Genomic DNA, 23,418 nt, shown 5'->3' with positions numbered 1-23,418 from the left:
ACACAACAGGAAAAAAAAAACAAGCTGTATTTCAAAAGCTCCCTAAAGCACAGAGTTACTGTAAATTATTTCATGATCAGCACAGAAATGCAATGGAGTATTACCCAACACCCCTTCATTTAAATTTTCAGTACAATAAAATTATACTTCGTTTGAAAATTTTATGAAAGCTTTAAAAACCTACTTATGAACATTTTAAAATACAGCAGTGAACTGCAGAGTGAACTGCACTTTCAGCTTTATCAGGAAGATTGTGAGTAGAGAATAGAGCATTTTATTCTCTTCTGCCAGTTCTAAGCTTTTCCCAGTAGGTCACACCTTGCAATGGCTCAGCGAAAAATTCATGAAATAAATGAATGAATAAAGATCGCAAACCCGCTGCTCAAATAGACTGAAGATCAGGCACTGCTAAAACAAGTAAATGTTATTAGAATAGAAGCATTTGCAATATAGAGAGAGCTGGAAAAGCGCAAAGCTAAAAGCAAACAGCAGGACATAAAGAGATTATAAGGATAATCTAGCTATTGAAGGATTGGTTAGGTCTAGTGTTCATACAGCTGTTCTACAGAAGCAGATTCTAAGGGTAAAAAGCAAATGTGTGGTTTTCAGAATATAGGTATACTGTATATTGATTATGCCATCTTGGTTTTTGAACAATTGATTTCTAAAATGTCTAATTATGTACTGATCCTAACCACCCAGCCTGGTTGTTGCTGTTGTATTGCGATCTTTATTTCTAGTTATGTTGCTTTCTATAACTAGAAATAATGATGAAAATTTAAAAAGACAGGAAATGTTACCAACAAGCTTTCCTTTTATGGCTCATTTCTAAAAAGAAAATTTAAAAAGAAGGCATGAATAAGATATTAGTCTGTCAATTTGAATCTAATATTGCTGAAGAGGAACATGCTGACTTCCTCCTGTGTCAGCAAATTTGATTTGATGATTTTGGCCATACAGAAGCGTGGATAAATCATATGGAAAGACATTAAATGCTTTCCTGAGTGGGACTCAAAGACATTGCCAAATGCAAAGATGGGTATAAACATAGCCAGGGCAATCCAGTCATAGGCACTGCACAGCACTTTGAAGCACAGCTCTGTAGCACAATATTGTCATGTACAAAATCACCAATGTGCTCAGAACAGCGCATTCACCTCACCTCAGCTGTATGTTTTTCCATTCCTTCTTCTACTTTACCCATCACATGTAGTGCCCTGTTCCCTCTACCTACACTGCTTAATAGACGGTACAATTGCTTGCTCCTATCTAAATCTGCACTAGTGTTCCTACCTGTGAATTCTGCTGCATAATCACAACCCACTGGCATCTTTACTGATGTGCGCAGCCTAACCTAACCCTGGTAGTGCCTGGTAGTGCCCCGAGCAGGCACTGCATCCTTTAAGAAATTTTGAGAACGATAAATGCTTATAAAGCTTCAAAACAACTTAACACATTATTATCGTGTTTTCTGTATCAACATATGAAACAAAAGATTTTCTGTCCCTCTGTAGCTGGAATTGTTTAAATAACATATCATACAGTACAATGCATCACTACTATGATCACCTAGTACATAAATAGACACTTAATACTAACACGAACAAAGTAATTGAGCTGCATTCCCAAAGCTGTATCTGAAAAACCTCTGGAGTATTCAGGCAAAACGATTTATTTAAGGTTAATTTAAGGTTAGACTTTCAACCAAAAGGCTCATAACAGAAGTCAGACATTACATCCGAAACGTGTCCAACAACCTTTGGGAATAATTCACCATGAAAGAGAATTCCTCTGAATGGAAAATTATGAGGCTGTAATTCTCACAGCTGATTCAGGGCTGTGGGGCTGCTGTGTGGTTTTTGGGGTTTCTGAGACACACTGGTGATGCTGATGGAGAAGCAGGGGTGGCATTGGGGAGGAGGCCAGGATTGCCTTTGAGCTACAAATGGTGCAGCTATCGCAGACAGCTGGCCTGGGCAGGATGGTACCTTTGTGCAGGAAGGCAGAGAGCTCTGATACCACACTGAACCACTCATCCCGGGCTCTGGCCTTGCCTGGGCAGACAACAGAACGGACAGCGTCAATGCGAGAGCCCTGTCCTCCAAGCTGATTCCCTGGGATCCTTCAAGAAAGTGCTTGATGAGATTCTTGGATCAATAAGAAAAAGGGTCATACTGTAGCATCCCCATTAAACAAGCTGCTGTGACATCAGCTGCCAATGGAGAACCTCGTCCGAACACTTAGTGATTTTACACATATTGCTTTTTTGTTTTTCATTGGAAATTAAAAATCTTGTTTCTTGTATATCATCTAAGATCAGTATGTAACTATACTTGATTTTTAAACGTGAATATACAAAGCTGCCAGCAGAGAGACACTGACCAGAGCTGGATCTATTGCATTTTAGGGTATTTGGCGATGTTCTGATGATACAGGGACTCATGGACTTTAGAAAGACAGCAATTGTTTTGCAACAGTTCGCCAATTTCAATATCGCATGACAAGGTAGATTAAAGGTCTGGCACAATAGGGAGGCATTACTGCATAAATACTGATCTTCATATTTAGATTTTTATTTAGATGAGGAGCAATTAAGCTATAAGCTTTATTGAGACTTATTTTCTAGTTAGTAACCATGTATATGTAAAATATTCCATCTCTCCATAGTTACAAGTTTATTTCCACTTAAGAGCATTAAAAATCCATGAAATATTACAATGTTTCAATCAAAACCGAGAGCATTCCTTTTGTACTTTCATCTAAGATGTATATAATTAATCTTGGTTTTTATTCAAATTACTTTCTAGTAGCAGAAAATTGTCAAGAGCTATACAGAAAGACTAGCACCACCCATGAAAGATGAGAATAGATCTTTCCCACAGAACACTGAGCAGCAGAAGTTTAAGATAATGATGTTGTGGTTCAAAGTATCAAAGTTTCTACCTTTTATTGTTTTTTTCCTAAGTATAATGGTCATCCTGTTGTTTGCTCCTTTTCTGATGAGAAAAGCAACTGCTTTGCAGTCTGAGAAAAAAGTTTACAAGCATTCAAGATGAACTGAGGGTGGATTTTGTGTCACAATGAGAAGAATAGACTTGGTGAGGCAACACCCCAAGTAGAAACGCATCCTGAATGAATATACATCTCTTTTAGGGTGTGCAAAAGGACACAACACAGTATATAAAACAACAAAGTGTCACAACCCATTTTTACAAAAAAAAATGCATTCTCTCTCTGAAAAGCAGATGAGAAGGCTTTAACCACATGGACAGAATGAGCACTAGATTAAAAACATTTCAGCTGTGGGATTTGTGTACCTGTAAAATCTAGACATTTCTTAAATCTATACTACACAAAGCTAAGAGACTGTTATGCCTAGTTTGTAAAACTGGCAGGCCTCTGAACAGCTTTGTTCTTTTCCTGTATTATTGTAGCAACAAGTTAAAAAGCAATTGTTTCCCAAAACTAACAGAAGAGTTCTGAAGAGTTATTAGAGTTGGATCTGTCTCAGCAATGCAGCAATAGCTAAACCACTAAGACACGGACCAATTTTATAATTAGAAACCATATACGCTAGCAGAGAGCAGCTTTCTGAATTGCACTCAGAGGCCCCTTCAGTCACTCATAACTGCCCTTGAGAAGGTCTTTTAAATGTCATAGCTTCACTTCTGCTTCAAAGGCTTTTTTAAATTAGATAAAAGAAGGCTATGATGTGATACATTTGAGATTAATTAAATCTTAGATGAAATGAGATTACTTGGAGAGAGAAACCCTGGTAAGAACCAGCAAGGGACTGTATATGCTGTGCATCTGTCCTTCCTCTTCAGATGACCCTGTTGCAGTATTCCCAGTGAAGCAGGCACATTCAGTGCTACAAGATCACTGAGCTAGGAGTGTGAAAAAACTTAAATTATCCCCGTATGAGCTCCTGAGTGGTTTAACAGTAAAGATCTGACCAGTTGAATGTGACCGAGATTAGTGGTTTCTGTAACTTGCCTTCCATCTCTGACACCTGCAAACTTGCAGTGATATCAGCAAGAGACAGGCTGCTACTTCACTTGGATCTCTTTCTCCTGTAAGACACAGTGGAGCTTGTAACAGATGAATGGCTCCATACATGTGAATGTGTCAAATAAAAAATGTCCGTGTACAGCATCTTCATTCTTCTTGTGCAGCAAGAACACAACTGGTGATCCTAGTTTGGGTTGGTATATAATGATAAGATAACTGGTATTTGGAGAACAGATGTAATCCTATAGTCCAGGTATTTTAGGTTTGAGTGCAGACTACAGTATGTTATAAATTAACTCTGCCCAGGATTCTCCTTGCACGGGCACACAACTGTCCACAGAGTCCCAGTTGGTAGCCCTGAGTTGGCCTTAGCTTGTCACAGAACAGTCTTTCTGAGATGAAGTGCTACAGCAATCAATGTGGAATCTCATTGTGTCAGATTCCTCTGAAGACTCCTGCATAGCCCGTATCTCTCCCAGACCTGTCTAAGGGTCACAGAGTTTAACTAAGACTGATTGGCAACATGGGCTTTTGTGAGGTGGGAAAAAAAAACAATTAGCTATTGAATATTTTTTTAAATACAAAATTGAAAAACTTCAAGCAGCCATAACCTGGATCAGGTTTTCTAACACTGATGGATTCAAAAGGACTCCTGAGCTGTAAATCAATGCCAGAAATACCTCAACAACAGAGATGAGATAGATAACAATAATTTTTTTAAATACATTTTGGATGGTCAACAACAGTCATGAATATTTTGGATTATATGATGTGTCACCCTTAAACCAGTAACTTAATTTGTGTTTTTAATCAAGTCATAAAGTTAATTCATTTAAGTCACAAAAGGTCAACTGCTAAGCACTCTATTATAATCAGAGAGAATTTAATTTTAATCTCTCAAATACTTTAATTAATCATTACTTTAATAATCACATTATTAAATGGTGAAAAAGACATTGTACCAAATATTTCGAAAACTGTAGGTGGTGCTTCAGCTGTCAAGGTTAATCTTTAACAATTATGGCTGATTACTTAAATCACTTTGTCTTTAGGGACTGCTTATCACATTATAATTACCACTGAGTATTACAGCACTTTGCAATAGGAATAACACACACAGTCCTCCAGCCGAAAAGGCTGGTGAACTGTATGCCACTCACGTTTCACAGGCAATAACACTTTTGAAGTGTAGATTTCTGCAAAACTCAGATCATCTAAACCTGTTCTTCTACGGATCCTGCCCTAGTTTCTTCACCATTGGGCAGCTTCTGACCAGGAAACCTAAGTCCAGCTAAGGCTGTTTGGACATGTGGACCGTGTGCTGAAGCAGGCAGGCAGCAGACCAGGTCAAGCCTGTGAGATCCACTGCTTTACCAACACCTGGAGGAAGAGCTTCAGTACTGACTGCCTTCTCCATAATAGAAGCCCAAGTCTGAGCTGACAGATTTTACAATATATAGCTAAAAACTCTTCCATCAAAGCTATTGTCCTGCACTTAAAAAACAACATCACCACATGCCCAACTCAACAACCTCCCGGCTTTCACCTCCCAAGAAAAGAGTGGTCCCTTTGAACTGCTTAAGGACTGGTCAGGGTCCATGTCCCGCCAGCCTCCACAGATCTACAGGGCATCAGGGCAGCTCTCTTTACTCCTGTGAGATGGAGCAAACTACGCAGCACATCCTAGAGACCGGCCCACTCCACAGAGTCAATGTAGTCCCCACACACCCTCAGGCGAGAAGTTATTGCTGGTCTCAGGCACTTTGCAATTGCTAAATAAATCAATCTTGAGCAATTAGCAAAATGCAAAATCACAGTTATTTTAGAATATTGAAAAATGGCAACCATACATGGAGACAAAGTATAACGTTTGAAATTAAATTATCTATTATATATTTGAATATGAATATATTGAGTTAATTAACATAATAATAATAGCTTACACTTATATAGCGCTTTTCTGGACAGTCCACTCAAACCGCTTTACAGGTAATGGGGACTCCCCTCCACCACCACCATACTGTTTATGATGTTCTCTTACTGACAAAGAACATGTTTTAGACACTAGCTGTTATACAGCTAGTACAACAACATGCCATTATTAGATTTTCTGCACACCTTATGAACTAAGTGTACGTTGGAGGCTCATTAAAAAAGCCCGATTTTAAAATATGTATAGACCTTTTACGAATATTCAACAAAAATTCAAATTATTCTGTGTTGAGCGGAAATAGTCTGGAATGAATGTTTGAAACCTTTATGATGGGGTGGGAATCCATCTTTTACTGGAAACATACACTTCCAGTGGGTTTCCTGGGTTTACATCTACACTATCTGAGCTGTGAATGACTTAACTCAGGTTAGTCCAGTTCTGGGTCTGGAGAGCGAGTCTGTTTGCAGGGTTAATTCTAGCTCTTCTATGACCTGCATTAGCTCGTTAATGGCCTATCTGGACCAATTTACTAGTTTCCCCAGCTCTTCAGGTGCTTTTGCAGACACTGCAGACACATCAGTCTTCAAGGACAGGAGTTGGACTTGTGCCATTAGTTTCCACAACTTTACCCATGGGGGCGAATCAGAGGAACTGTAGCTCTCCGCGACTAGAAGGAAAGAAAATAGCTGTGCTTTCGGACAGCAGCCACCAGCCTTATCGTGGTAAAGCAAAGTTCTTGCACGTAAGCCGACACCTGGTCTCCCATTGCTAAGCGCATTTATAACCCACTCCCAGATCTACGCCACTTGCCACTGCCACCAGGATTCCCAGTCATGAGTGAGCTTGCGATTAAAGGCAGCGCGGACTGGCCACAAACCTGCGCGTCCCGGTGTGGAGCCAGCCCCCTTTACCACGGGAAAGAATCTGTAGTAACACTCGGTCGGAGACTGCAAACCTGTGGGTGTCACGGACAAAAACAGAGCTGGGATTCAGGACACTTCTGGGTGGGAGAGCCTCAGACAGCTAGGAAACCTTGTCGTAGACGACAAGGAAATCTTGTTGATTTCCCTGGATCGCTGAAGTAGCATCTTTTTGACAGCAGAGCTCTCCCACGGGGTCTCTATTTAGGTTACCGTTTCGGTGGGATGGACTGCAACGACTGGTTCTTGATAGGATCGACCTGACAGGCTAAACACTTACCTCTGGCTCTCATAACGTTAAATGGGTACCGTACGTTGGACGATAAAAATGAAAAAATATTTTCATACTAAAAACAGGAATATTTCCCAAAAAAGAAGATGTTCAGATCAATGAATTCATGGAGACCTGAGCTTGGAATGACACGAAAGTGCCTGAGGCACTCGGGGACTGCAGTCTGAAATTCATTGCTCTGCCATTTCGACAACAAAAACAAAGAAAAATCAGCAGATTATTAGTAATACTTTGGGAGCATCTTAAGTTTCTGAGGGGAAATCAGAACTTCAATGAGTGTAGTTTTTAAAAACAATTTAAAAACCAATATATCTTGAATTTAGAATTGAACAATGGGTTCATGTGGGCGCGTCATTTTCTTCTTCTAAACAATGTGGGAAACAAATAAAAAGGCAAACAGAATATTAGGATTTGTAGTTGAAAGTCCAGAATTTAAATCCATAATATCAGAAAAATATTGTGTATTATTGTTGCAAAAAAGAAAATTGTTGTTCTAGAATCAAGAGAAGAGTCAACATACTATATATATTATTGGGCTCAAAGGAATGTCCTTCTCTGACAGGCTATAAGAGCTGAGTTTTTAGTCTTGAACAAGTCTAAGAGCAGACATTATTCAAATATCCGAAACCAAAGATATTACCAAAGTTCTTCAGAATCAACAGTGAACTACAAATCAAAAAACACAAATGGAAACTACAAGGACGTACAGTACATTTTAAACTGAAACCAGGAGGTGTTTTTTGTTACAGAAGTGTGTAGAAGAAGCTTTCCAGGTTGTCAAAGACAGTAACCTGTCTACGTTCAAGAAACAGCCAGAAGAGAATCTTGGACCATGCCACTAGTAGCCAACCAAGCTAGATGGGCCCAGTGGCTTCATCTCATTTGCAAACATTCTTATGTTTAAATACCTTAAACAATGTCAGAATGCCTTTGTGAGATCCAGAAATCTACAAATGTGTTGTGAACTGGCACATTTCACATCAACAACAGATGTCTGATTGGAACATTTCCAGGTCTGGAACGGCCTTATGAAGAGTGACAAATGCCGTGGTGATATACAGTAAGTGAAATGAAACAGATTCAGTTAATTTAGATAATCTGATTCTTAGTGCTGTTACATTTTGTGATCAAAGCTTTCTCTATGAACAAGAATGGATAGAGAAGTCTGAGTTATTGACTCTACCATTCCAACAATAAATAGTATCTTAGCTTTCTATTAGAAAACACAAATATCAAATAGTCAGACTATTGAATGTTCATCTCCTTTTCGAACTTTGAAACACAGACAGTGCCAATCAGATTAAGGAAAATTAAATATTTAAACTTTAGCACCTTTACTCCAGTCCATCCATTATACTGGGAGCTCCTACACATTTGCCACAGAGGGTGAGAATCATTAAGAAGCCAAGACATGCCTTACCTTCGTAAATGCTGTTCCTCTTCCAGGATGTCTGTACGACATTGTCACTAGACAGCACTGAGTACACCGGTGCGCTCGGCTCAGCAGAAGCAGATACCCTGGAACACGAAGGGAGTAGCTGTTAGAAGATGCCACACTTGGGGAGGCTTGATTTGAGCAATCACCACCTGTCATGGACATCAGAGCAGAGGCTTTCTATGAGCTGTTTATTCCCAGATGAAATAAACAGAAATAAAGCAGGTCAGTACAGAATGCTCCCCACTGTAGATGTGTACAGCAGCTATCTGATAAAAACAGTACAGAATATAGCACAAGAACTGATCATATAAAAAGCAAGACCATGCCCTCCCACACAGCTGTGTTCACTGATTCCTTCTAATTAAAATCATTCTGACATACAGAAACACCCTCCTTTAATTTGCTGGACTATTTTGCCATGGTAATTTCATATTGTACATTTCCTATACTTTTACCACACTTTTGCCCTGATTCATTATGTTATTAGATGTTCTGTAATGTCTCTGACATAACTGAATAAGCTTTCACTTTGCTTGACTTCACTGCAAAAAGCTTTTCTAATATTTCTGGATCGTCTTTTTAACCTGCAGATATGTAGCAACAGATTTTAATCAAACATAGTCTGAAGATGAAAGGAAGCATCTGACTGCACTCTCGGGTTTTGCACTAAAGTGAAAGGTAATCTCACTGTACATAATTTCCTCTCATTTCTTGAGCCAAATCATTCTGCTGTAAACAAAGCATTTTCGTGGCTGTTCTAAATATTCTTATTCCACATTTTGCAGATATCTTGGTGAGGCTCGATTACCAAGTACTAGCTCATTAGAACATATTACTTTCTTGTTCTTCTGGTAGTGTCTCCCACTTTGTATATTTTATTATGTGTTCAAATCTATTTTTATAAATTGTTTCTACAGTGGCTGACTGATTGTGTTCAGTCATGCTAATCGTCAATGAAACGAATTGGTTTCAGAAGAGAAGTGGATTGGCCCAGATACTGTGATCACAGAATGAATTACAGTAGCTTGTACATTATGTTTGTAAATTATGCACATGAAGTAATACCTGGTAGTTTCATTTCAAAGCTGGGTCTCTAATGTAAATATTTCATTTTGTATATTTATTTTAGCATAATTAGAAATGACCAAATTAACTTTATAGTCCATTTTCTTAACTGCCGAACCCTTTTGTCCACGACAATTTGGATATGGGCATGGGTGAGTCCTCACAGACTCTTTAAACCTTCGGGTTTTGAGATACCATGCAAGAAAAAATGTGGTTATACTACACTGCAAGTCAAAACAACTACGGTGACTATTTCCTGCTGTCTGAGGTAACATGACCTGACAAAAGAGCCTCATCCTGAACAGCTTCTCTGCTTGGAACCAGATACCCTGTCAGGAAACAGCTGTGTTATTGGTGATGCCAAGGATGATATTCAAATTATTTCACCTTAACTCAAGGGAACACAGACTGACTGCTGACAATGTGCAACTGCAAGGACCACCAGCCCTTTTTAAAACACATTTAAGTGGCACGGCCAATGCTACGCTTTTAAAAATGGACTTGACTCCAGCATCACACCTTCTCTCAGTCACCTTATTCTTTGCAAGATTATCATTTAATGCACAAGAAATTCATTAAAGAATAACAATGATACATAAACAAAAGCAAACAAAAAGGCTGATTCAAATCAGTCACCTACAATGACACTTACTCCACTGACAGTAGTTATCTGTAGCATTATCTCTTACTAATTCACCTCTTCACAGATTTTTTTAAATTAATTACAGGCGGTCCGTCAAGATGCAGCCTAACTGCAATACAATGACAATACTAATTGTAGGGCCCCTCAACATGCAAAATAATCATATGATAGACTCATTGTAAGAAATAAAAAAGCTGAAAGAAAAAAAAACATCCTGGTTGTTGAGCTTTCTTTGGGTGTTTTTTTTTTCTATTTTTCTGTGTGGAATTAACACCCATTTGTTTCTTTGCAGCTCATACGCTACTGATCTACAGTTGCTCCCCACTCAGATCATAATATGACATGAGGCTAAACGTGGGTAAAGTAATTGAATTTGTGCTTCATGTTGCAGGGAAGGAGGCAAAACAAACCAGCAGGTTCAGTGAAGAGAGTGTTGTCAGCACTTTTTAAAAATATGAAAGCCAGGGTATATTAGTATGCTAGTATACAGGGTAAAAAGTATATAAGTGCAGGGATTCGACTCTCTTCTTGAATTTATGGACAGTTCATTCTGACATTGTCCCACATGGAACTACTGGTGATTGCAATGGAGGTGGAAAGGTCTGTAATGTCTTTGCGATGTGTATTTGTCATAAAAGAAAATATCTGCTGCTTTTCTTCAACTTCCATCCTAAAACCGTATAAAAGATCACTTTATTGGCCACATACAATTTCTTGTATTAGGAATCTGTCTTTTCGCATACCCCAACTTGCTCTCCATGAGACACACAGACAGGGAGAGAAGCTTGGGGTCAGAGTGCAGGGTCAGCCATTTATACAGCGCCCCTGGAGCAGTTGGGGTTAAGGGCCCTTGCTCAGGGGCCCAACGGAGTAGGATTCCTCTGCCGGCCGTGGCATACGAACCAGCAACCTTCCAGCCACAGGCGCAGATCCTTAGCCTCAGAGCCACCTCACCACCCTATGCTTCATAAAGAAAAGCATACTGTAGCTTCTGGCACTAATGTTATCTTAATGGAATTCCAATGATAAAGGCTGCCTGGGCTGGCTCAGGGGACAGAGCCCAGTAAGACAAACTGACTGTACTGTATGCTCTGATACAGTGAGCCGGATAAGAGCAGACCTCCACTGTGACAAATCAGTGAACCACGTATCAGGTAGGGAGTTTTTGGCATACAAGCCAATACTCCCACACCCTTTCTATAGTATTCCTTATCTGACCACATCCTTGCAATTAAGGAACATATCCGAATTTGTAATAATAATGCACTTGGAAAGGGAAGGGGGTGCAGTCAGTCAGACACGTTTTCTGGAAAATCTAAGACATTAAGAAGCTGTCTGAATATGCAACATAAAACCTGCTTCGTCTTTTACCCCCCTGTAAACCTCAATATTTTATCAGATATCGATCTGTTCACTAAGAATCAGACACTACTGGCACTTTACACACAGCCTTGGTGGCCTGACATCAAGCAGCAATGGTCTTCGAACTGCTGATTATGTACAGATGACAGCTACTTGTCCTTAAGCTTCTATAGTACTCTTACAGTCTATATACATGTATGTATATGTTGAATATCATAAATATACCAAATTTTATATCCATCCATCCATCCGTTTTCCAACCACTTCTTGCAATTCAGGGTCACAGGGGAATCAGAGCCTATCCCAGCGAGCAACACGCACAAGGTGGGGTTACACCTTGAACAGGGCTCCAGTCCGTCACAGGGCGCACGGCCACAAACACACACACTCACTCCAGAAGCCAACTAACCTACCAGCATGGTTTGACTGCGGGAGGAAACTGAGACGCCTGAAGGAAACTGATGCAAAGAGGAGGAGAACATACAATCTCCCCACAGACAGCATCCCAGGCCTGGAATTGAACCCGAGGGCACAGCTTTGCAAGGCAGGAATGATAAATACTGTGCCACCCACCCTTTTTTACACATTGCTAAGGTTTGTTTTGTATTTTCCTCTTCCCTTTTTCTGGGATTTAGATAGTCTTAAATTAATTTGCAAAGAAACATGGAAATATATTAAAACTGATCACAGGTACGCTGACAGAACCTATTAAAAACAATTAGGTGTAGATTGCGTGTCATCAGCACAATTACCAACAGTGTGTTTACTGTGAGGCAAGGAGCCATCTGTCCCATGAGCTTAGAGATAATTTATCAGCACCACAGTTACAACACAACTGCAGCTAAAAAAATGAAAAAAATTTAACTGCACCACAGATGACACCCCATTTGATTTGTGACCACTTTCTGAGAGCTCCAGTCACTCAGCACCTGATACACGCATATTCAGCTTCCACTACGATGCACGGGCAACAAAACACGATGACAAAATTTCCCCTATCAGAAAAGTTACTTTGTTAGGGCCTCTGGTCTGCCGAGCTCTGACAGTAGCACAAGCTAGGAGTGACCACAGACCCCTCCCGGGAAACCTGTTCCCCCCAGGCCAGTCATTTACCTGCCTCTCCAGGCATGCCTCCAGTACATGCTGTTTTCATGACGGGGGGGGGGGGGTTAATAGTCCACAGGTGAGGAGGGTCTGCAGGTTCCTAGGTCATAATCTTGTATTTGGCTCCCAGCGTTCGGCCCAATAACACAGAACCGTGTTATTAGTCAGGAGTGCTTGTGTGTTTGCTGTGGCAGGCAAGGCGAACCACAGAGATCTTATGAATATTTAACAGCACCATGGGAAGGGCCGGGGCAAAGAGGAGTATGTGAGCATGTGAGTTAACCCCTGACGTGCCGAACCCCTAGGAGAGAACTGATCCTTATAACAATTATGGTATCGATAGGTTTCCCTGATGTCACAAGACACAATTCTTCTGGGAAGACAGAGCTCATCGGGGAAAACAAAGAAAGAAAGTGAGAAAGAAGCGTTATGTTTTTCTGCCTGCGGAGCGTTTAAAATGTCACACATCTGGCCAAACCACTCTCCTCCCCGTATTCGAGGAGTTTCGTTAAATCCTTTTTTTTTCTTTCCACCCATACCACTGGACAGAGCTGAGGAGGGGAAGCAGCTCCAAGGGTCTGCCTTCAGACCCTGCCAGCATTCCTACTGTGGTGCCAGACTGGCAAGATGATTTAAAAGGTTGATGCGGAATTTACAGGTTTCAATAAAACCTTCCCTTTCTTTATGCACTTTATGACTCACAGAAGACATTCAAAATTGGTCTCCAGGTGAAATTTGTACAGTATATTTACATGTTTCCAATTTCACATTTTTCTAATGCTAATTTCAGAAGAGAGAGAAATGTTTTACTTTTGGGTCACCTGCAGATCTGTGCACTGGATACCCATATTGAATATCGGCTACCAGACTTTAAAAATGCTCACAGAACACAAAATGAAAACTGCACTTCCACTAACTATACATATACAGTACCTGCTTACTCCATTGTGTTCAAGTGGTTCATCAGAGCCCGATATCTTACCGAACGTTTTACTGTGAATTGAACTTGATTTCTCTTTAAAGTTGCACAAGAATGTTTATCGCCCTAAGTAAATTGTGATATTTTAATAATAGTAATTATTTAAAGCAAGTTTCTTTGGGTAAAGGCATTTGCTAAACATCTGACAGATTAAATCAATGTCAGAGGTATTAGAAATATCTTCACCATTTTTTTATTTATGAAACTTACTTTATAAGTTTTATATTTATACTTTATATACATTACTTTATTTGAATATTTGGCAATATTTAATAGCATTTTCATTCACTTCCAAAGCTTTGCCATCCAGGTGTTGATCATGCAGGAGTGCAGAGATAAAGGGACAGTCACCACTAGGATTCTCCCAGGAGTGGCTGTGTCTCAGCTTGTCCTGGCCTGTGGGACAGCTCTGAGCCTGACACCCTCTTGCCAAAGGGCTCACGCACATCAGAAAAACAGGTCTGGGCTCTGTCACTTACAGCTCGAGTTCAGCTGCCACTCTGGCAAGACAAAACCCTCTTAATGTCTTATTCATTTAACACATTGCGCCACCTGGCAGCTAAATGACGCAAATGTACAATGAGGGCAAACCCCCTGGTATTGTTTTTAATTGCACTGCAGCCCAAAATGAAGAGGTCTTAATAAGAGGTCGGCAGGCTCAATAGACTTTGGAAAGGCTGGATTGTAAAATTAGATTTTCTATATGGGGGCCCAGAGAATGTCTGAAAAAATGGGTTTCAGGCTTTTGATTTATTTAAAGTATTAATAATGCATGAATCAATAAAATATGGAGAGGATTCACATGGTATTTAATTTCCTTTTCCTTTTCTGTGGCTTAAAAATCACTGATACGTGATACTAATAGAGTAGCTGCCAGAGAACAGTTGCGCAATAAAAAAAATCAGCAAATCCAGATTGGGTCAGCATATAACGAAAAAGACTCCAAAAGGTGTGAAGAAACACGCTTAAACTCTAAAGTAGTTCAGCAGTTTCAGTAGAGTTTGAAACTCTAAAGAACTGAGCAGAAGAAGCACTTGATTTTCAGGAGCAACCCGACTGCCCTCTTAAAATCAGTTCAAACTGCTGGAAGTGAAGTTGTTTGAGAATTGTCTTATTAACAGGTCTCCTGTGACTGTGTGGATCCTTGCTTTCTGGCACAAAGCCAAAGCAGAGTGGTAGGCTTCTAAGGTGTCACGTGGCCCGTACTGTGAGGTATTTTATTTGTGTTACGGCATGTTCAGACAGCTTGACCCCTGTCCACTGAATCCGCGTGAAGGTGGAAAATACACTCGGCAGAAATTCTGGAGGCAGATCTGAAATACCAAAGGCACAGAGAGCCTCTTCACAGAGCTGCCAAGTGCAGGAAAGCCCACAGAAAAAATGATATTCCCCCACTGGCATGTACTGTACTGAGCATGGCAAACCTGAAGGGAACAGTTTCAGCCCCAGCCCATCAGCATGACTGCCCTGAGACACACTGCACCACTGGACACAGAAGCTGCTTAGAAACCCTTTAGGGTTTCTCCTCCTGAGAAACACGCTAACTGCCCCTACCGGCACATCAGTCTGGAGTGCCGAAATGCATCATTTTAATTCCTAGACTTTTAATTAAAAGTGCACCCCAAAAGCTAGGAAAAAAAACGCTTCTAGCATCTCCAATGTTGGCCACTGTGGAACAGGAGTATCTTGTGAAAATAACTACCTTTATGACTACAGCAACTGCCATTTTAGCCATGTTACGATTACAAGTTTGTGTTTTGGCCTTCATGACAGCATCCAATCTCTAGTCATAAAAAGCTGACACCACTCCAGTGACACCACCAATGTATAATTCTGCCACTTCAGTATCTACAGTATGTATGACTTTTCAAGGTAATTTCCTTGCCATTGAGTTAAGCACAAATGCTGGCACAGTAACAGGATGGCTTATTACTGCTGTCCCACAGATCTTGGTTGTCCTGGGTTCAATTGCAGGCTAGGGCTCTTATGTGTGAAGTATGAAACGCCTGCCTCCGCAACACATGCTGCCTACATTAATTAATGTTTCTAAATCATCTGTGTGTGAGAGCAACCTGCTACAGACTATCCAGTCTGGTGTATAGTGCCTGCCGGGTCGTATACTTGCCACACATTCACCAGGACTAAGCAGTTTTCTGTTAATGTATAGGTAGATGGAGACGAGTACAGTACAAATGAATCAGTATGCAAAGTGTCAGGAACTGGCATTTCCATGATTTTTCTTTAAGCTCACTCCAGCAGTGTGGTATGTCTTTTATCATAATATAAGACTCATTCTTTAATATCAGAGGACAGATTCAAAGTGCAAAATGGCCTGGATGTCATGCACTTCCAATCTTGTCCTGTTTGTGAACATCAGACAGCGCTTTTTAGTGCCATTCAATGGATCTAGCAGCATTGTCCCTTTCGCTGATGTCAGGCAAAACAAGAAATACAAATAATAATAATACAGAGATAAAAATGTCTTACCCTTGTGGTGCCTCACTGCCAGTCAAACCTGTGAAGCAGACCGCAGAAAGCAAGAGTGAGCAGACATTTGGGATTTTTTTTTTACAAATAATACACTTTAACAAATGAGTACAGTATGTAATGGATACATGAAAACCTGGAAAACATTGAACTCCTAAAATCTCAGCCCTTTAAAACAGTTCAGTCACCCAGTGAGTTTTGAAAAACTGTGGATAAAATTCACAAGTTTTATTTTAAATCATGATTACATGGAGAAACATTATTCATTTAAAGTAGCAGAAGCAGCATTTCATCTAGTGGGCAGAGGACAAATTTAAAATAAACTACTTGGCAATACCGTTTTTGGACATCTCAGTTTTTGGAAACAAAATACCCCGACAGTTTGACATTAAGGCTCACTGAAATTCAGTCCTGCAGTACGGACCATGATCAAATAGTAAGTACTGAAGACTTAAGGCTGACAGCCTTTTGAAATGCAAGATTTCATGCATGCTGTTAGTAAGTCTGCAAATACACAACGTGCAAAGTCAATCTCCCACAGAGTTGCCCAAAGATAAAAACAATGTGTGTTAATAAAGTTTCTTAAGCAGGAAAAATGGTTTGTAGAAAGAAGGAAATATCCATAAAACTGGTTCTCCATCCAGCCACGTTTCTAGGTCTCTCCAAGTGATCAGCAGATTGAGACCTGAAGAACAGGATTAATCTGGTCCAAATTATACTTAGCTGAGCAAATATTACCCTATAGGTGAGGTCAAACTTTTACCAAGAAAATATTCACCCTCAAAGACTCCCACTGTGACTCTAGAGGCTTTTGAAATGTACAACAGCTGTTAAATATTTTGAACTGAAGGTGTGCTGAAAGATTATTAGATTCTTCAATTTCCAGGGTCCTGCGTTGGTCAGTCAAGCACTTCACGTTTATAACTGTTGTTTTAGTATGAACTGATTTCCTTGTACATACGGTACATTATGAAATCATTTCAGATACTGTATAACACTGTGATGTTTTCAGCGCCTTTAAAAAATGTTTTTGGAACACAATTTTGTTGTTTTGATGTGCTAGTAAGTTTACTTCCTTAGTTTCTGCTGATGAAGTGGCATTAGTGTAAATAATTGCACCCAAGATTAACTCTTGAACCTCAAAAATATCAAATATAGGTTATTCTATCTGTTTCCTCATCTGGTTTCATTGTTACAGATCACATATTTAAATGAATATATTAATACACAAATTCATTTCACTCTTTCAAATATAAAACATCAAGTTTAGTCACTGTTGAAAGACATCAGCTGAACTGATCACATTCACATTGACCTACATGATCAAGGGGGCACTAAAAGGACTTTTGAAATTTCTTGCTAAACATGAGACAAATATATTGGAAAATCTGTAAAATTGCTCAAAATCGCGCCCGATGTCTGGAAAATGGCATCAAATGATACAAAAATAAATCAGAAAACTGGAGTGTCAGTAATGATATTTGACTTGAGCTATAAACTTTAAAATCTAAAATGTGTCCCTAGTCATCACTTTTCTAACCCTTCATCACCCAATTCAGCAAGAACAATTCATTATACCATAACTCACATGTACAGTAACTGTTGTCATAAAAGTCTTTACCTGATTTCACTGGCTGAAGAGATAATGTAGGTTCACCTAGGTCCTCCTGTCCAGCAGGGGGAGCACCTCTGGATTCCTGGTGCAAGACTGTTGAGGGGATTTCCAGCCCTTGCTCTCTAGGAGCATCTCCAGTGGCCTTGTCTTTCTGAGGAGGGGGTATGGAGGGAACAGTCGGGTTTCCTTCCCCAGCTATGTCTTCTTGAGTCGGGGCACTGCCCTGGGCAGGCTCTTCACTGCCTTCCCTCAACAGGGGATCCTCCAGCGTGTCCTCCTCGTCCAAGCTATCCTCAAACTCAAATCCCCCCCCCTGTTCTTCATCGTCTTCTTCCTCCTTCTCCTGCTCTTCCCTCAACTCTTCAATATTGTCCTTGGACATGGGATCTGAAAGAGAGGCAGGGGTCCATTAATGTTGTTTGGTCACGATCAGCACACTGGAGATGGCTGTCATTTCCACTTGATACTTCTCCAAGCTCATGAATGGTCAGCCATTTACAAACCTACAGACGTAATTCTGACTCAGGAGTAACAGGAGTGCTGTCACTCAAAATAGGTCCTGGCCAAAATTACACTGTCCTGCGATTATTCCATAGCTAGGAAACATAGTAAAGTACTTGCATTTAAATATTTCTCTCATGCAGACAAAACAGCCTGTGATCTGCAAAAATTGATAAACCTCATCACTTAATAACTAGGTTGATGGAAAAAGTAGCATGATTAATCACTAGTTCAACAGCCACTGAGTCTGCTCTCTTTTATATCCCAGTTCTACCCCCTTGTATTACCCCTCGTTACCACAGATTGCTGGTAGAAATTTAAAAAGCTCCCAGGTATCAGTTTCCATGAAAGAGATGGTTAACACAGGACGCTCAAGCTTTTACAGTTCTTTTACAGTGTCCTTCTATTTCCTTTTGTCGGTTATTTAGATTATCCCTTTCCCTGGTCTGTGACGGACTGGTGTCCCATCAAGTGGGAGAAGTGGTCACGGCACTTCAGTCCCACCTTGCCCTTTCTGTGACCGGCTCCCACTTACCGCAACCATCACCAGGGAGGATAAGTGACTTCCTGCTAATAGATGGATTGACAGTGGCAATCAGGGCAATGCCATCATCTGATGTACTAAGCATATTAAGAATAAATACATTTGCTCCTCTGTATGAGAAACGAATATATGGTTTGCGAATTCAAGGGATATGCCACTGACAAATGTAGATCAGTCACAACAAGCTTTTTAAATAAACCACCAAACGAGGATGGGGAAGCGGTTCTTCTGAAATCCTTCAAGAAACAGCTGGATGAGAGTCTCATGTTAAGCCGCCAGTAACCCAATGAGAAAAGATAGCCCACACAGCCTCCTGTGACTTCAACCCTGTTCAACCCTGACAAGAGCTGATGTCAGTGGACTGTAACATAACACAGAAAGATTTTTCAAAAGTTGTTGCCCCAGAAAATTAGGATTAATAGTTCACAGAAATGTATTAGAATTAAAATTTTAAGGTCATAAACTGTATTGCTGACCACTAATGTGCAAAGTAACAGCTCTTCAAATATAAATACTGCAGCCTTGTAATAATGGGCAGAATGGTGATGTGCTCTCTTTGACGCTGATGTATGGTAATGTCTTACAATTAATGCATCTCTTGCAGATCTTTAAAATGTTTACATGTTGTTCTGTAACAAAAAGTTCTTACATTCTATCAGCTTACCACTTTTGTATATTGAGTTCACTATTGATTTAAAGAGCATTTGGTTTGAAAAGCATTTGAGCTCATTCAGTCATCAACAGAGATCTGTGAGTTAATGTCACAAATTAAAACTAGTAAAGGTCAAAAATGAACATTAAAGCTGGCATTAGGAGTTCACCACAAGCTTGTTATAAAGTCATTAAACTTTGATTCACCATGCCACAAACGACCACACATCTTTCAAGTTATAAGATAAAAGCCATTAAACAATTAAATGCTTTCATTCATTTAGAAAATTCCACAAGTCCTCCAGAATCACTTCAGGCTCTTGATTACTGTGGTAAATCCTTCCACTTAAGCTATTAAATAATTAGGCAGAAATCAGTGAATGTCACTCATACTGGTAATCTCTATTTATTAGCATGTCCTTGCTGTAAACCTGACTTAATTGATTCAATTTAAAATTCCCCTAAAAGCAAAAACATTCTGTCAAGATTAAATTAAGCGTTTTATTGCTGTTATATTAGCTCATTCGTTTGGACTTTTCTGTCCACAGAAAAACAGGCAGCATATTTAATTAGGCCCCATTTATACACTTGAAACGCATTAAAAATACAAAAAAATGTATTTTGGTACCAACAGCATTGTTTATTAATAATGCCCTCAGTATGTTTGAAGTACTTTTGTCCAGCAAGTATTTTTATATTATTGAACTGATATGACGTAGCTCGAATTCTGTATGCTGATTAATATTTGTCAGTAACAGGATTGATCAACAGGCTGGTAGTGTGTGTGGCCAGTACTAGCTGTACATCTGTGACCTAGCTGCAGAAGCTGTCCTTGTGGGATTCTGCACCACTCCTTTCAATCAACCTGGACAAACCCCTATCTTTTCACTGCTCTCTGGGCCTTAACTGCCATACCCCATCCCAAGCTCATGCTACAAATAGTAAACAGGGTATAAATCAGATGATTTGAAAGACATTTCTGTCAAATGTCTTCGCAAGAGTGCCATGAGGGCAGACGTTTTCCTGCTGAGTTTTATTAATAAAGCCACAGTTTGCACTTAACAGTAGGACGTTTGAGAGTCACAGATGAAAGCTGTATACAAAGCAATTTTTGCATTTTTGACTTTTTAGAGTGGTTTTCTAATTTGGTTTCTTAGAATGAAAGAGTTTTGTACTATGTATTTGAATTACGCTCTTACATACAGTTTTCATTTAGCTATTTATATAAGTACTGTACTCTGCTGAGCGTCTCTGCTTTTGTTTTGTAGATGCAAGCTGCAATAACAGAAGACATGACCATGCTGACGTGAGGCTGGAGATTATGACTGGGGAAAATGAAGAGAAAGCACTTTATAATACAGGTAGAATACACGAGTGTTTTCAGAGAAGGCTTGTGCAGAAAGAATAATTTCAGAGACAAACAATATCCAACGTTCTGTACCTACAATTGTCAGTGCTATTATTTTAGTACTCTCATAGAATTCATGGATGTCTTATTTTATAGACAGCAACATCTTCTGTGTGGGGGTAATGTAGATTAGAGTAAACTGAAAATAAGAAATCAGAAAATACATTACAAATAATTTCAGGAACCAGCCCTGAAAGGCTTGTGTTTTCTTTGGGGGCACATATCAAAAACTAGGTCAGCTGAACATCATTTGCATGATCCAACCCATTTTCCATTTCCATGGAAAGCTATTTGGGAAAAAAAAAATCATAAATAAGTTATCACTTCCAGGAAACTCAAACTGCAGCTCTCATCAAATAGGCTTCACTCCCTAAACCATAGCAAAGACGCCATGGACCACAGATGTGCAGTTATTTGTCTGACAAAGCTCAAAAGCATCTCTTTCTTGTGGTATATTATCCTTTAGGCTATGTGTGTAACAACAACAACAGAAGACAATTCTTGACACCAGCATGAGATTATCGGAGAAATCGGAGTCAAATCAAATACATAAAATATGTAAAATAAATCACCAAATAATCAGTGAAGAAACTGTGTAGTCTCATTCTCACTTCACCAGCCTTCTGAGCTCAAAACAAAAAAACTGATTTCCCAGCTCATCCCAACCGCACTGCTGTGATCAATTATGTGAATTCTCAATTCATTAAGCAATTAAGAGTAGATTGGCATTCGAAAAAAACTGTACACCAGCGCTCACTGATTAACAGGTAAGAAAAAGACATTGGCATGACACCGTACACCATAGTTGTCAGCAGATCTTAAAAAGCAAACGGAATTTTATTCAGGTTCAAAATATTTGCCAAGAAAAATCAACTGTCTTGAATCCTATGATGCTGTTATTAGGCATATTTAACTTTACTTAAGAGCGTAAGCCCACTATCCTTTTTTATGCATCAGCACTAATGCTGCAGCTTGTAAATCTTTGGTGGAAATGTGAATCTGCAAGGTATTCAATGTGTTTCATTTTAATAACAACAGAATCTCTTCATCTTGCCTCACCCAGTTCCAGAGCCTCTAATCCGCCTTTGGAGTTCAGAATGTTTCGCACTTGTAGTTATAAACAGATGTGAACATCAGTACTACCTCTGAAATATACTGTAATTAAAGCTGGATTGTTTCAAACTTTTTTTTAAAACCAGATTCTTTACATAGCTGTCCTGTGCTTCATCGGATGTTCCAGAAAAAACAGGTCATCCCTTCAGATGAAAAGGTCTGGATGTGGTTTTGAAAACGTCAGATTTTCCAGAAAGCAAAATCTCTGGTGCAAAGACAAGATCGCATAAAGGATATTTTCAATTATTTAATTTACATTAGCACTCTGGTCAGAACTGTTAAGATGAGTACAAACACAGGAATTTCTGAATTTGAATCCTCAAATGGATTGGACTGGGAAAAAAATCAAGGCTGATGCTTCATTAAAATGTCTTTCCCTGAGCACATTATATATTCCTGCACTGCACTACTGTAAATTAAGTCAGGCTTCAGCTATAAAACATTGATCTAAAAACATTACCAGAATTTTAATCCACAAACTAAGAAACATGTGGCCAACAGCAAGGATAAAACCTTTGTACCTGAAGAAGTCATTGCATCTGACACTATTTTATACAGTAGAGAAAATATATTACTTAATAATACAGTACTTGTCCCATAGTGCTGGCGTGCTGTAGCGGACTGACAGCAACACATACTGTACAGTTTGCACAATAGAATTACATCACTGGGTGTGTTTGGTAGAACACCCTATAATTAGCCCACACTGAAAGGACCCAGGCAGAGCTACACCCTTTAGCTGGCTGGGACACAGTGTGGTCAGGAGCACTGTGGGTCACAAAGCACGGTTAGACTCAGGCCTGGTCTCTACCACTGCCACCTGGAGTCTACAAGGGCCTCACAGATGGTGCTCGGTGCAGATTGGTGCTCTTGGCTCCTTACTATACAGTAGTTTAATGATTCACAATACGGTATTACAAAAGAACTGTTACATATAGTTTCATGATATATGAATTACAACAGAAAAGTGTTCTGATTTACCCTGGTCCAATCCTTTAGTGTTTAGTTGGTTTTATCTTAAGATAACAACTGACTGTTTTAGGTAGTTAAGAATACAGTCGGTGAGCCAAGAACTTCAAAAAAAAAGTATGCACTCAAACTGCAGCCTTTATAAATATCAGCAGGATTGTCAGGGTATTGAATCATGTTTTGTTTTCTAAAAACGAGAACATTCCCATAGGTGTCTTAAAATATCTTAGACCACCCATGACCACTGCAACACAGAGCAATCCCAAATCATTCACTCTGCTCTTACTCAAATAATGAAATAACTAAAAGAAAAAAAACAGTGCTTGCTTATTTCCAGCATGAGAGTTATGCTTTCTATACATCTGAATGGCAGGTGGAGGGGT

At 39.6% G+C, this 23,418-nt stretch overlaps 1 protein-coding gene across 3 annotated transcripts in view; it reads right to left on the bottom strand.

The window, feature by feature from the left end:
- Positions 1-23,418, bottom strand: part of LOC148817499 (rho guanine nucleotide exchange factor 10-like protein) — a 136,793-nt gene that overhangs the window by 95,525 nt on the left and 17,850 nt on the right. For 2 of the 3 annotated variants that reach the window (XM_088937853.1, XM_088937854.1), the window contains exons 3-5: positions 17,856-18,236; positions 16,235-16,262; positions 8,577-8,674 (exon numbers count right to left, since the gene is read on the bottom strand). In XM_088937853.1, the coding sequence (XP_088793979.1) occupies positions 8,577-8,674; positions 16,235-16,262; positions 17,856-18,236 (507 nt within the window). Of the gene's footprint in view, positions 1-6,821; positions 6,900-8,576; positions 8,675-16,234; positions 16,263-17,855; positions 18,237-23,418 lie in introns of all 3 variants that reach the window. The other variant, XM_088937852.1, reaches the window with a different exon arrangement.

The sequence above is a fragment of the Atractosteus spatula genome, chromosome 20 (assembly GCF_055471065.1).
Source record: "Atractosteus spatula isolate fAtrSpa1 chromosome 20, fAtrSpa1.hap1, whole genome shotgun sequence".
Classification (NCBI taxonomy): Eukaryota; Metazoa; Chordata; class Actinopteri; order Semionotiformes; family Lepisosteidae; genus Atractosteus; species Atractosteus spatula.
The sequence above is the reverse complement of the archived record's forward strand: the minus strand, read 5'-3'. Positions and strand labels throughout refer to the sequence as shown.